The sequence below is a fragment of the Belonocnema kinseyi genome, chromosome 9 (genome assembly GCF_010883055.1).
Source record: "Belonocnema kinseyi isolate 2016_QV_RU_SX_M_011 chromosome 9, B_treatae_v1, whole genome shotgun sequence".
Taxonomy (NCBI): Eukaryota; Metazoa; Arthropoda; class Insecta; order Hymenoptera; family Cynipidae; genus Belonocnema; species Belonocnema kinseyi.
In genome coordinates this window covers 25,938,333-25,954,103 of record NC_046665.1, presented here as the reverse complement: position 1 = coordinate 25,954,103, position 15,771 = coordinate 25,938,333, and the positions used below count along the sequence as shown (strand labels likewise).

At 32.1% G+C, this 15,771-nt stretch overlaps 1 protein-coding gene across 1 annotated transcript in view; it reads right to left on the bottom strand.

Moving 5' to 3' along the window:
* Window positions 1-15,771, bottom strand: part of LOC117180362 (voltage-dependent calcium channel type A subunit alpha-1) — a 617,877-nt gene that overhangs the window by 187,453 nt on the left and 414,653 nt on the right. Inside the window, exons 26-27 of the mRNA XM_033372824.1 lie at window positions 14,762-14,866; window positions 9,744-9,850 (exon numbers count right to left, since the gene is read on the bottom strand). Of these exons, the coding sequence (XP_033228715.1) occupies window positions 9,744-9,850; window positions 14,762-14,866 (212 nt within the window). The remainder of the gene's footprint in view (window positions 1-9,743; window positions 9,851-14,761; window positions 14,867-15,771) is intronic.

The window sequence follows — 15,771 nt, the reverse complement described above, 5'->3', positions numbered from 1 at the left end:
TGCTGCTTTTCTCGTCGCCTTTCAGCAATTTTCTTCAATGCGAGGAAGACCTATACACTTGTACAGTAATAATGGTACGAAATTTCACGGTGCTGACCGGGAATTAAAAAATTGCCTTTTGAATCTTAGATTGGATGCTAATTTGCATAATGAGTTCGCAATTCAAGGTACTTCTTGGCATTATACCCTTCTTCCTCGTATAGAAGCTTGCCTCAATTCCCGTCATATTGCTCCTCTTTCAAATGATCCTGAAGACCTTTCCTATCTTACACCTGTACATTTTCTGATTGGAGCCCCTTTGAATAGCATTCCAGAACCTTCATTGGAATTTACTTCAGAAAATCGTTTAAATCGATAGCAGTTAGTACAAAAATTTCAGAGATTTACTGGAGAAGATGGGCTGTTGATTATTTACAGTCTTTACAAAACCGCTACAAATGGTTCAACCAAGAACAGAATCTTGTGATCTGTGATATCTTTCTTGTGAAACATGGTTCGTTACCGCCTTCTAGATGGTTGATAGGCCGTATAATTAAATGCTACAAGGGTAAGGACGATTTAGTACGTTCTGCTCGCGTAAAAACTGTCAGTTCTGTATACGAACGTCCGATTACTTAGATTTGTCTGTTACCAGTCAGAGCGAAAGAAATGAGCGAAATCTGAACAACTATTATTAATTAAATTTAAAAAAAAATATTCTGTAAACTTAGTGGATTATGGCTGGCGACTAAGACTATTAAATTTTAATAACATTTATACTGTTTCTTCACGGCGGGCGCCATTGGCGTTGTTGACAAAAACTCGATTAAGCACTTATTGTTTTTTCTCTTCATCGTGCAGTTACCACTCACGAGGCGGGCGGTATGTTTACTTCTGTGATGTTTCGTCTTTATGAGATTTTCTGCGATTGAAAATTATTCAATTTATCGAGATCGCCTATTTCAAAGCTATTTTCGGTTTCCTTATTATTTAAATAAATGTTTGAAGGCACGTGATTCCTCAGTTTGAGTGTAACATGATAGCCTTGTCGCTTGAGAAAACTAGTGTGCGAGCAGCAGTGAATCACGACAGAACGTCGTCCGATCTTTTCGGATCATTAAAGTGATGAACTCAATAAAGACATTAAATCTTAAATCTTACAAAAATGTCTATATAAACGAGTGAGTGATCTGTGTGGTTCTCAAAATAAAACTTGAACTATTCATTATTTCCAACGATTCTTCTCTGCCTATTCCTGATCTGGCCGAATTAAATATTTATAAACATAAACATTAAACACTAAGTATTTCTCTAATCCTGTAATGAAGTCCGCCATCCCTTCTTCATCCTCTGCCATCAACACTATGTCGTCTGTGTATGCCAATGTATATATCTTTTTCTTCTCTATCCTAACTCCTTCCCAACCTTTTCTACTCATTTCTTCTTCCAAGTCTGATATTAATATACTAAATAAAAGTGAACTCAGAGGACATCCTTGCATCACTCCTCTCACCAACCAGAAACTATCTCCTACTCGCTCTGCTACCTTTACCTTGCTTTTGGTCTCCCTAAAAATTTCCGATACTCTCCCTATTAATCCCTCTCTTATCCCCCTTTCCACCATTACTTTTTCTATTTCGTCTCGGTCTAATAAGTCAGACGCCACTTTTAAGTCCACGAAAATTGATATCATTGCCCCTTTTCCGTTTATAAAGTGTTGGCATCAGCGTCACACCCCTATAATCTTTAACCTCCTCTTCTTTGCTTTTCTTCACTATTGATATAACTACTCCTTCTTTTCATAACTCGGGCGACCCCTCTCCTCTCCATACTCGATTACACATTATCCATGCCCATTTCTCTAGTTCCTTCCCTCCATATTTCCATACTTCATTTGAAATCTCATCTATACCAGGTGCCTTTTCACCCTTCATTATTCCTAAAAACTTAACTATTTCTTCCCTTGTTATGTCCTCTTCCTCATCTCTTTCTCTACCATATTTTCCTCCCTTTCTAACTGCTGTCTCTACTCCTGCTAGCCAATCCAAAAAAATATTTCTTCCATTCTACCATTTCAATATCTTGGTTTAATCTTTTTCTTATTTTTATTTCTCTATTTACTACCTTCCATACCTCTTCTTCCGTTCTAGCCTTCTCCGCCTCCTCCTCACACCTTTTACTCTCTTCTACTTTCTTTTGATCACACAACTCAGTATACTCTTTCTTTTTTTCCCAATATTCTTCCCCATTACTTTTTTCTTTTTTAAACTTTTTTAATTCCTTTCTGACCTCTTGTTCTTTCTCTTTACAGTCCACATCCCATCCACTTCTATTCCTCCCTTAACTAACTTCATTTTTGTTTGTGCACTCTAATCCTCTTTTTATTTCTCCTATCATTCTTTCCATTTCCTCGCCTACATTTTCCTCTCTCCCATTTTGATATTTGTGACATTTTCTGTAAACTGTTCTTTTCCTTCCTTTGACCAATCCTCTTTTCCTACACTTTGTAACTTGTTTGGCCCTAAGGCAGAATCAAAGAAAAATTATCTAAAAATTTTTTCACTAGTTCTTAAGATACTACAAAGACTTACCTTTATAATTGTTGTCTCCTTTTAACTCTCAGGTGCTAGAATGGGTCCAAGGGACCCCGACGTCTTTTTTAGCAGACTGCTTTTTTTAAAAAGTTTTCTCATTTTTTGCAAAATATTTATCATACGCAATTCACTTTCATATATATTTTTACAACAATCATTTTAGCGAGACTCTGGGCTACAATTTAAAATTATTAAATGAAGCTAAACTTACTTAGAAGTGAGATATTTCAGTTTGAAGTTTATTCAGGTCTACTAGACCCCTTCTAGGTGGAACGTAAAATTTCGAGATTCTAGAACTCGAACGTTAAAATCATGACGTTTTTCTTCATAAAATAAATGTTGTTGGATTTATTTTAGAATTATTTACAATTACAATTATTTTACAATTAAAATAAAATTGTAAAAGCTGAATTTTGTAATGTTTAGATAAGTATTTTAAGGCATGAAAGGTTTTGTAAAGTTTTCATATAGTTAGAAAGCTTATAAGGCCCAGTTGATAACTTTTTAGCGTTTCCTCTTAAAATCCCTAAAATTGTGATCAGAGCCTAAAACAGCATAAATTTTGTTTTGTAGGATTTTACAAAATAATATTTGATAAATTTTCGGAAATGTTTTTAAGTTCTTAAATATTTATAATCTATTAAAAACGACTTTAATTCCTAAAAATATTTTTAACTAACTGAAATTTGTCTTAACATTTAAAAAAATCATTTAATATGTAAAAAAATTGACCGTAATCTTCTACATTTTCCCATGAATTGGAAGAGAAATAGTTTTATCCCCTTGAAATCTTTCGGAATTTCATTAAAGCTTCTAAAGCTTAGTTTTGAAATCTTTCAAAATACCAATTACTATAAAAAATTTAAGTTTAAAATTCTATTTTAATCTCTTCTGTTCTTCTAAATATTTCTTGAATTTACTCGATTTTTTTTTCATTTATTAATCTTACCAAATTGAAACATTTTGCTTTAAAATATCTTTAAAATCTTTTTTAAATAAAAAATAACTTAAAATTGTCACACGACTCTTGAGAAAGTTCTTTTACTATTATGGTCAGACCTTCTAAGCCTTCTGATGTTTAAAAAGTATTCAAGTTTTTCCTGATTTTCTCTAAGCTTGGAAAAATTAAAATTATTGCCTTAAAATCTTCTAGATTCTTCCTCAATTTTAAAAATCATTTTAACTGTATTAAAATCTTTTTAAATAATCCCTAAAAGTTAATTTTTCAAAATAAAAAATTATTTTAATTATTCATATAGGAAAGTCCTTGCTCAAGTCCAACTTAGAGCAAATTATATTTCATAAACAGCTTGTACATTTTCTTACAACCGTTTATTTTCAATAGAGAATAAATAACAGTGAGATGCACAGAGAAAACAATTCGAAAATTGATGTTAATCTAATTGATTTGTAGAAGATTTAGTAATTTTGTTATGAAGTCATTATTCTTCGATGATAATTCATTTTTTTGGCGAAAAATGCATATATTTAGGTGGAATTTACATCGTTTTGATTAAAAATCCCGACTGTTTGATTAAAAATTAATCTGTTTTATATGTTTTTATTGAAAATACAACAAATCATAGTTGAAATTTAAAATACTTTATTACACATTCTTTTTTTTGGTTGATCCATCGTTTAAGTTGAAAAATATTTAAAAAATAATTTCTCTATATTTAGTTATATTTATATATTTATTTCAATTAATATTTCATTTATTTTTTTAATTGCATAAGTTTATGAGTAAAATATATGTTATTATCTATTTATTATATGAAATTAAATAATTAAAAATATATATGTGTAAAATTAATACTACATTTAATTTATAATTTACATTTCACTGGTATTCGGAAAGAAATAGGAAACTTTCAGAACGAACATTAACAGTGGGACACAGATGAAAATTCTGAATCAGCTTTTGGGACTCCGCGATATTTTTTCGAAAAGAAATCAGAAATGTTTAGAATGAAGTAAAAGCAGTGGGACAGTTCGGTAAAAGTTCGGAAAGGCATCGGAAACCTTCGAAAAGAGAAAGCGTTCGGAAAGAAACGGAAGCAAATTTAACATATAAATTGGAAATGATCGGAACGGTTTTCTTTAATACTCTTTCCGATTCTTCCGCTGGGGCATAATCGATAATAATTGGCAAGCAATTAAAATATTACTGCAATAGTTTGAAAATGAAGATTTTTAATATTTGAAGTAAATGCAAATAAGAATAGATATATGTCATTTTTTTAACTTAATACACCAGCTTGAAATAATAAAATAAAAAAAAGTAAACCAAAATAAAATGCAAGTTTCTCGCCAAGAAAAAACTGGCGTGTTTAAATACATTACCTTTATAGCTATTATTCTACTCTAAATTCTCTTGTTATTGCAAATTCTAGAAATCTTGAAATGCTGGAATTTTTTAAATGATAATAATGTAATTTTAATTTTTATAAATAAATATTTGTATTTTTAACATTAAAAATATCGATTAGATCATTAATTAAAATATGGAAACAATAGATTTTGTAATTCTATGAATTGGTGCATATTGTGAAGAATATTATTTATGATTTGACTAATATTTGTTTCTATTAAAATACAATTCATTATCCGTAAGAATTAAAATACAATTTTGAGCATTTCAACATATTCCTGAGAAATATGACTGATAAGGTGCGTTGCTCGATACATGCACATTACAAAATTGCGGAAAGTTGACAATTCCACGTTTCGATCAGTGTTTCGACCGGCGTTTTTAGCTCTCGGTAAATAGTTGATGCTCCGATTTTGAAAAAAGATTCAACAAATTCATACATGTGAATAAATAATTTTATATAAACGACCTCATTGAATCTACTGAGTAAAGAGGTAAGAAGAGGTTTTAAGATGTTAAGGTTATCGTAACTTCTTCATTTGCGACACAGTTACTATCTTACTATGTACTTAAACCTGCTCTTCCGTGCAAATTAAATAAAGCATATCTGCATTTTGGACGAGTCATATGTCACTTTTACGAATCTTTTAAATATTACTCAAATGTCCATGATTCTGATGGTGTTTATTGAATATCCATTTTGAAATACGGTGCTCATAATAGATGTTCATAAAGTCTACGAGAATCCACGCTATTTGAATCCTATTTAAAGATTCGTAAAAGTGACAGATGACTTATCCGAACTGCATATACGTTTTATTTCATTTGAACGGCAGTATTAGAGCACAGATAAATTCTAATAGGGCCATGGCCCGGCTTAAAGCCGGGCTCTCCGACCAACTCCCTGCTTAAAATTGAGCTGCCCGACCATGGACTGGCCAGCCCCCGACTGAAATTTGAACACCCGATATTTTTTTATTGAAACGTAAAGAGGTCAATTTTAAATTTTCGAAGACCTCAAATTAATCAATTTGTAAATAAAACAATAACGGGAGAGTAAGTGAACAAAACATAATGATTTTTTACAAATTATTTATGCATGGTTTTAGAATTTTCATGACTCAAGGGATATGATTATTTAGGCTTATTTCACGAAAAAATATATCCCATTAAAATCTCGATTCTAAAATGTTGTAGCCTTCAAAGTATATCGATTAAAATTCATGCGTTTCGTATAAGTGTTTAATATCCTATAAAAACTACAAAAATCCAAGATAATAGGTTCAATAACTCAATAATATTGGATAGCCATTTTGATGTATTCCTCTATATGTTAATATTCGAATTTTCCTTCTATCTCTGGTATCTTTGAGACACAGCATTTGTTTAATTATTATTAAAGAATCATATCGAGTGTGCTTACACAATGATTTATTTGCTAGCTCCTCAACTACAGTGAATTGTGTTATAATTTTCTAATGCCTGCCAAATAAAAATTGTAAGAATTTGGACGGCAGTAAATTTGTATTATTCTTCTTTTATGGCAAGTAATTTTGAAGCTGATTGAATATTCATTTCAATAACTCCATAGCCCTTTGACTTTTTTAAAGTTCTAAGTGGCATATTGTGGTATATTCATTTACTAAAAAGTGAAATGACGAAAAATGCATCCTTTATACTAGTATACAATTATTTAGTATGAAACAACGAAATAAAACAGAAGTGTAAGTGAAAATGATTTCAAACCTAAATTAAATGCAAACAGTTCAAGTAAAGTTTAAAACTTGACTATAACCCAAATGGATACACGCTAATCGCTAGTTACTTAATTTACACTACTTTGCTAAAGATCGGAAAAATAAAATGGACGTCAAAACCTGAGCAATCTTCTATTATTCTAGAACTTCATTCTGAATTCACTATTTCCGAACTATTAGGAAATGTTTATTCTATGCAATACATCATTTGCTAAACGTCTGCAGGCGATGGTTGAAGAACAACAAATAATGAAATTCTCATATTAAATTTAAAGGAAGAGTAAATAGTGGTAGTTAAACATGTCTGGTCATTTCTCAATTAGGCTGAAGTTTTTATATATAAAATTGCGCATTTGCATTTTTGAGGCAGCAACACAGCGTTTCTAATTTTGAACGATTGGGTTGCAGGTTGAGTTTTAATATAATATAAATGAAAAACCCTACAATAAAGAACGAATTTTTGCTCATAGTGGAATAACTGTTCTTATTTGCTGTATCCATATATAATATTGCATGTAAGTTAAAATAATTACATTATTTTAGACCAGATGATACGTTTAGGATTCTTTTTTTAACTAAATTCTTGGTTCTTTAGTTTTTCGCAAATTTTTTAAATAAAAAACCGTGAAAAATAAGTTTTAGAAAATTCACCATGGACCGGGATTGAACCAGCGACATTCGCATATTCTTATAATTATGTATTGTATCAATTATGTATTGTAACAATTATCGTACAGTGTAGATTTATTAATTGTTATGAAACATCGGAAGTAACTATCTACAATAATCAGGGGCGTCAGAGCCGTGTGGGCTGGGTGGAATTGAGCCCACCCATAAAATTCATCAACATAATAATCAAATAAACCTAATACCTATCTTAAATTACTATTTTTGAGCATATTTTCGGTGAACCCACCCATGAAAAAAATCGTTCCGACGCCCCTGGCAATAATGCATTGCCTTGAAATCGGCACCAAACGATCGGGAATGTTAACACCAGAACGTTTCTACATACATTGGCTCGACACTTACTAAATCATGATAATAAGCAGCAATGCTTCAAATCGGGTAATTGGAACGTTTACTGAACTTTGATATCAAATTTACGTTCCATTTATGATATTCACAAATGTTGATTTTGCTGTACTTATAATTATTAATATTTTATTTATTTATTTTTATTTGACACGAGGTCACGTGATCAAGTTTTAGTCTAATCTAAACTGTCCTCTTTGAAAACTGGTTTGGTAAATATATTTACTTTGAAAAAACGTTCAGCTCTACTCAGAAAAAAAGACCTTACGCCATTTGATGAGCGAGTCTCGCAGCCAGATTCCTACCTTACCGACATTTTTTTATTTTCTAACTTATTTTCACATGAATCAAATTGATGATCAAATTGAAAATTTGGGACACTAAACAAGAAGCCTTTAGAAAGGTGCATATGGCCCTAAATGTGTATAACTATAAAAAAGTTTTTTTTTTTATAAATAATTTTAGTTTACTTTATTCATAATTATTTAGAAGTATAGATGTTACAGAGCGATGTTATTTGTCTGAGTGAAATATTTAATTTTTAATAATGATACAGGTAATAATTGACATACTGAAAACACTGGAAATATATATATATATATATATTATCAATCATAATTATTCATAATTATCGTCATAATTATTAAAATTTAGGACCAGATCCACCTTTCTTAGTACTTCTTATTTATTATCTCAAAGTTTGAACTCAATGTGGCGCTTCGTGTGAAAATAAGATAGGATATAAAAAAAGTGTCGGTAAGGTAGGAATCTGGCCACGTGACCAAAGCTCAAAGTCTCCCGAAATTAACGATATTCTAACGTTTAACATACAACATTTTTGGCAATACTGAGAGAGCGAGAAATCCAAAAACAGGGTCTTTCTGTCACTTTTATCAAGCGTCGAATTACATCAGTTATCCAGAACGAGGTTGGCGTTAGGAAAAATCTGAAAAATTCACAGATATTCTTTTAACGCTCCTTGATGCAACACATTTTTCAAACTTCTGAAATGCTTAATAATTTATTTTTACGGAAATTTATTCTAAAGTATTTTATCTTGAGAACAAATAAAGATAGAAAGCCGCGTAATGGCTCTAAATGTTCAGTTTTGCGATGCGAGTGCAGTTCAATAATTTAATTGATGATAGAAGTAATGTAATGCAAGAAATATAATTTTTAAGTATTTTTTACTTTAATGAGTATTGGCGTGTGAGCGGCGCAGCGGGACAAGTGGTAGAATAAATTACCCTTTCGATGACAATAGTAATTCCCGAAGCCACACAACTTCCCTGAGTCGATGTGACAACAGAGTTAATATTGTCATCGAAAGGGTACTTTTTTCTACCACTTTTCCAGATGTGCCATCCGCGCGCCAATACTGATTAGTCCAAAATATTCAAAATTATATTTCTTGCGTAAGATTGATATTATCATCAATTTAATTATTGAAATGCAGTCACGTCCTTAAACTGCACATTAAGAGCTTTAGGCTCCCTATCTTTATTTATTCTCGAGATAAAGATTTTGTAAGTAAATCCACGTAAAAAGTTGACTTTGTTCTGGGAGCAGGTGAAATTCGACGCTTGAAAAAGGAGGCTCGGAAAACGCTGTTTTTGGGCTGATATGCTCTCTAACTATTGACAACAAATTCTTAGGATTAAAGATATTATATTGTTGATTTCAGAAGACTTTAAGCTTCAAGATCCTTTTTATTAAACAATTCAGAGATTTTTTGAGCGAGCTGCAATCATAAGAGGTGAGGGGGCCCGAGTTTAGGAACAATTGATATTCTAACTCGAATTGTATCCTCACACTGGGTGTCAATTCCCACCATAAATAAGCTGATGGATTATTACATTTTTTACTGCATACACACCAACAAAAAGTTATTTAGAGTGAAGAAAGGGACAAAGATCGCAGGATAGAACAAAATTGAACTTAATTTAAAAATTCATTGATAAAATAACGCTTATTTCAAATTATGAATAATATTTTTATTTGACTCACCTGACCACCGATTCCTTCTATCTGACCGAACCTCGTTGTCTTCCAACTTTCGAGAATTAGAAGACCACCATATATCTTACCAACGGTCAGCTTATCTTTATTTAGCTCTGTGAAAAGTAAAAAGAATGAATTGCATGCTGAGCTTAGACTATTTTTGACACTATTTAAAATCATTTGTTTCTGCAGGACTACAGAAGAGGACGGTATTTACAGGATACCGGTAAATACTGAATAATGTATATTTTCTCATAATAGGAATGATATTATTAAACTCTGGTCATTTTTATTAGAAGTATAATTCAAGTAAACATTGTAAAAAAACTATGCCCGCTGCGCGAACAAACTCTCATTGCGCGCTAAGTTTTAGCGCACCAAGGGCACGCGGGTACCCTCTCGCGCTTCGCGCTCGTTTTTATACGTTTAGTGCGTACACTTTAACTACATTTTTTTTTAAATATCATAAATATTATATCTTAAATCGAAAATTGCGATTTAAACTTTTGAGGCATTACAGCCATAAATTGTAAATTAATTTTTTAAAGCACCTCTGTCTTTGACGATTAAATTCTCATTACGAAACTCGCGCTCGATAATTTGTGTCCAATTGTAAAAACTTCATCACGATAATTTGTGAATCTTGTTCAGACCTACTAACAACAGAGCTTTAAACTTACGGGTTTCTTAAAAATAAAAATTGCATATTTTTGAAAACGATTAACCTTTTTGAACTTTGGTCTAATCAGGAAATTTAAATAGGAATAGTTTTCAAATATATATATTATATCTAGTGGAAATTTGGATTGATACTTCTTATTCTATAAAAAATTTTGTTCTTTTTAAAAAATTTTTTAAATGTTGAAAAGCATATAACTTTCTTAATTTGTGTCGAAGTTAAAAATGTCATAAGGATCATTTGCATGTCTTTTTGCAAGTGTACCAGAAAATTTCATAAAAATTTCTAAAACTCATAAAAATTTTATTTTCAAATTTTAAAGAAGCTCTAACTTTTTACATTTGTGTCTACTTAACAAATTTAGCTAAGATTAAAATTCAAGATTTTATTTGTGTAATTCGCAAGTGTTCTACTGATTTATAAGAAACTTTGTTAACAATTTCTAAAATTGAAAAAAATATCATATTTCAAAAAAGCTCTGAATTTCTTAATTGTATTTGGCGCCTCTTCTTGATGATCAAAGTGTAGTACGCCAACTTCTCGCCAATATCGCCACGTTGGCGTAAAGAGTTAATGTTTCACTTAGTGCCGATCAAGTGACTTCGGAGACGATTTTCATATAATGGGGAAAAGAAGGAGAAGTAGCTCATCCAGATCAACGAGTTAATCTAGTTCGACGAATGAAGAAGATAATTGAAGAAAACTGATTGAGAAGAGGGAAAAGAAAAGTTGGATGAATAAGAAGCGGGATCGGAAACAATGAGCAAATTATCCAAAGCGTCAGAGGGATCCTCCCTCAAACAGCTCATCAGATTGCTGATTACTTTAGAGCTGTAAGTGTAAGCATTAACCATTAGAAATTTCGGCAAAGGAATTAAGGAGCCAAAGTCGAAAACAGGTATGCAAGCAGCCGAAAAAACAGAAAACCCCACGCCACAATCATGCAGGGTTGTCGGGCGGGCAAAAACAGATTTATCAAACACCGAAGAAAAATCGGAATCAGAAGTCTTTTCACAAATACAATCCACATCCGCAGAAGGAAACGGAACCTTCACGGAAACATCGTTAGCTCCCGTAAGTATAATAGCTGGTAGATTTTGTCGATTTCAGTGTAAATGGAAGACAATCACATCAGATCCCACTATACTGTCACGGGTTGAGAGTTGTAAACTTCCTTTTATATCTTTACCGTTTCAAAATTCATTACCCTGTCCAAGAGATTGGACATCAGAGGATAAACCTCAGGTTTCTCAATTGCTTGATAAACTGCTAAAGAAAGGTGAAATTGTGAAACGCAATACAGAAAAACACTAGTTTATTTCTAATTTTTTTTTAAAACCCAAAACCGGACAGTTCTTTTCGAATAATTCTTAACTTAAAAGCACTTAGAAAATTTATTCCAACTCAGCACTTCAAGTTAGAAGACGGTACAACGGTAAATAAAATTATTAATCAAGATTGTTTCATGGCAACGCTGGACATTCAGAATGCGTACTATTTAGTAACGGTATATAAACCACAACGTAGATACTTGCGTCTTTTCTGTGAGGGTCAAACGTACGAGTTTACGTGTATACCGTTCGGACTTTGCACAGCACATTACGTTTTCACAAAAATTCTAAAACCGGTAATGTCATATCTAAGAGAACTAGGTTTTGTACCGGTTATTTATTTAGGCGATTTTTGATTGTTCGGAACATCTTATGTCGAGTGCATAGATAACATAACAGTAACCGTATCTAAACTAGAGGAACTGGGATTTGTAATTAAATTTAAAAAAGTCAAATGACCCCAGCTCAAACTTCTAAATACTTGGGATTTAGTTACAACTCAAAGAAAATAATAGTTCAGCTTGCGGATTCTAAGAGGAATCAAATCATAAGCGTAATTAATAAAATTCGTCTAAAAAAAACATAAAAATAAGGGAGTTCACTAGAATTGTAGATATTTTAGTGTATTTTGTAGCATTGTTGAGAAACAATGATAACTACGACGCAAGGTTAATAATAACAAAAGCAGTTTTAGAAGATTGACATTGGTGAAAACCTATAGGAGTTTATTCTAATCATCCATTAGGAAAATTCGAATTTCAATTGGAAATATTTTCCGATGCCGCTTTATCTAGATGGGGAGTGTTTTGTAATCAAAAGAGAGCTCACGGTTTTTGGAAGAATGAGGAAAAGCCAAACCGCATAAATCAATTAAAACTTTAAGCAGCCTTCTTAATCTAAAAGTGCTTCGCGATTAACCACAAAAATTGTCAAGTGTTACTCCACATCGACAACACTGCAGCCATCTCATATATAAATAAAATGAGAGGAATTCAATTTGAAAATTTGAATAATATTACGAGACTTGTCTGGGATTGTTGTGAAACAAAGGAAATTTGGATTTTTGCGACTTACATTCCATCAGCTCAATTTCGCCTTCGGAAAAATAGTGAAAGCATTTGGACAGCCAGAAATAGATCTTCTTGCAAGCTGAGAGAATGCAAAAGCTCCAAATATGTTTCTTATCAGAAAGATCCAGACTCAATGGCTATCGATGCGTTTACAATCTCTTGGTCAGATTATTTCTTTTATGGAATTCCACCATTCTTAATAATATTAAAAACCTTGCAAAAAATTAGACGAAAAAGCTCAAAAAAGCTCAGACATGGTTCACATTAAAGCAAAAAACAATATTTTTGTCCCCAACAAGAAGGTGGAAACTTTCTTGAAGAAATTTACCGTGGTGGCCATCAGCTTCTATGGAAATCTCAATTTCGTGATTATGCGACTCTGCCTTCAAGAAATATGACTCTTGTCTTGAAAAATCGTGTTTTTGTGTGTGTAGAAAACAGAATCTGAATCCGTTCTTGAGTTCAGTTCCACATATATATTGTTTTTTTTTGCCGGAATTGTATGACAGTGGGGCAGCACTCAGTTTAATAAACTGCTATAGATCAGCAATTTGTCGTTAAAATAACTGTCGTTAAAACAATTGACAAAAAAAACTTATAACCCTTCTGGTATTAATAACGAGACAAAGGATGGAAACTTTTTCAAAAATTAGACAAAGCAAAATAAAAACAACAAAATAAGGATTTAAGATTGAAATACCAGATTGCATTAAAATATCTAGACCAAATAAAAGGCAACCGTGCCTAGTCTTGCCCTATTATCCACAGGAGGAAAAAATGTGAACTGCCTCCGCACTAAGATGCTATTTAGACAGAACAAAAAATTTAATAGAAGAAATCACCTTTCTTTTCATACCCCTTAAAAAGCCCTGCAAAGAAGTCACGACGCAATCCCTTAGCCGCTGGGTGAAAGATGTGCTCAGCGACAGTTGTATAGACACAGAGATCCTTTCCAGCACATTCAACGCGATATGCATCGACTTCTGTGGTGAATAGAAACGGATTAGATTGATGTACTATTCGAAGAACAGCAGGTTGGACTGCGAACTCCAACATATTCTTAAAATTCTACAATTTAAGTTTGACTGCTACAGAGGCTTATGCGAAAACAGTTTTGAAAATCTTTTAATATATTAATAAAGGTTTTGTTCAATATAAACCTTTGGAAATTACTCTGTAATGCCGGAACACGCATTAAACACATAAATTTTGATCATGAGAAAGAGGCGTCAAAAAAATTTAGAAATTAAACGAACTTACCTGTAAATGAAGGTCTATCCTAATTGTATGAATTGCCTCTTCCGCAGTGATCACTCTCACCCTATGTTATTCCCATCTTACATTATAATCATGAGACACAAAAATAGTTTCAGCAATACTTTAAAATAATGACTTTTTACGCCAACGCGGAAATTAACGAAGTTCACACCTCTTTCTCATTGAATACTTTGAAAAACGTGGCGATATCGGTGAGAAGTAGGCATATTGATCACTTCAAAAGAGGCGCTTCATACAATTAGGGTAGAACTTCACTTACAGGTAAGTTCGTTTAATCTCTAAATTTTTTATGGAACCGCTTGGAGAAATCCTTCAAAAGTAAGCTTCGCTACAAAATTCAGGTAATCATACATACATACATATAGGCAGACAGGCAGACATACAGACAGAAAGAGAGAAAAAAAATGATTTTACGACTCTGTGAGTGCCGAAACGTAATGATCCGTTAAAAACAAGAGATCGAAAATTTGGTCGATTACATTAGACTCTCATGAATGAGAATGTAATTAACAGAGTGCATTAGTATTATTTTTCTTTTTATGAAGTACTGATGTACATCATCCACTATTTACCACTGTCCTCTTCTCACTGTTTTTCTGGCGGAAATTCACATAGCGGATTGTTTAAATTATAATATATATTAAGTATTTCAGAAGGATACATTACCTTCACTTCTAGGTATCAAAAGATCTAACATCTTCTTAGCTTGCAGAGGCCAAATACTTCGTATGGTAACTCTAAGTTCGTCATCTGCTTGGTCCATCTCGAAGGCTGTAGGTAAAAGAGTTATAAATAAGATAACATTATACCAATCAGTAATGCATTAAACAGCGTCCTAATAAATTCATAATTTTAGAATTTGTTGCAAATAAATAACTTTAAACAATTACAAGTTCTTACATAATTTACACTAACACTGAAAAACAAGTATGTGAAAAATTGCGTAAAAAGTACTCACTTCTTCCATTACAAGATATTTGCACAAATGGTAATTATTTTTACCATTTGGGAATTATTTGAATAATTTTACTTTGAACATTGGTGAATGAACCCATACTATTGAGAAAATATCATTAACATACAAGTTTTAGGGAAAAAATGTTTTAACAAATAAAAATGGTTAAAAAATTACAAAATTAGGTTATAGTTTATTCAAAAATTGTATTTCATCCAATAATATAAGATTAAGGTAAGAAAATTTAAAGAAAAAAAATTGTAATCTACAAGCCAACCCCATTTCCGTCGGAACTACGAGACCTAATCAGTTTCTCTTTAGATTCTTATATAAAATCATCTCCTAAATCGAGAAATCTTAGGCCCGTCTCTGGCAAATGTGCCGTTTTCAAGAAATTCGTAATAAGTTATATTTTTAGGAATGTAACATTTAACATTAAACATGTAAATTTTTTTGGATTTTTTCCCCTTTCGTTAGACAAGCTTAAGAGAAACAATAATTCAACAAGCATTTTTTCGCTCCGTCAAATATTTATTGCACAAAGTCAAATAACGTGCAAAATACGAGGGTGGATTGATAAGTTTCCGGCCTGACCAAGAGATGGCGCCACTAGGCCTAACTTGAGGTGGCGTTCTATATTACCATCCTTAGATAGCTTGTAGCTATAGTTTCAGCCCGATCGCCATGTTAGTTTAGGTTTCAGAGCACACTGAACAAGACG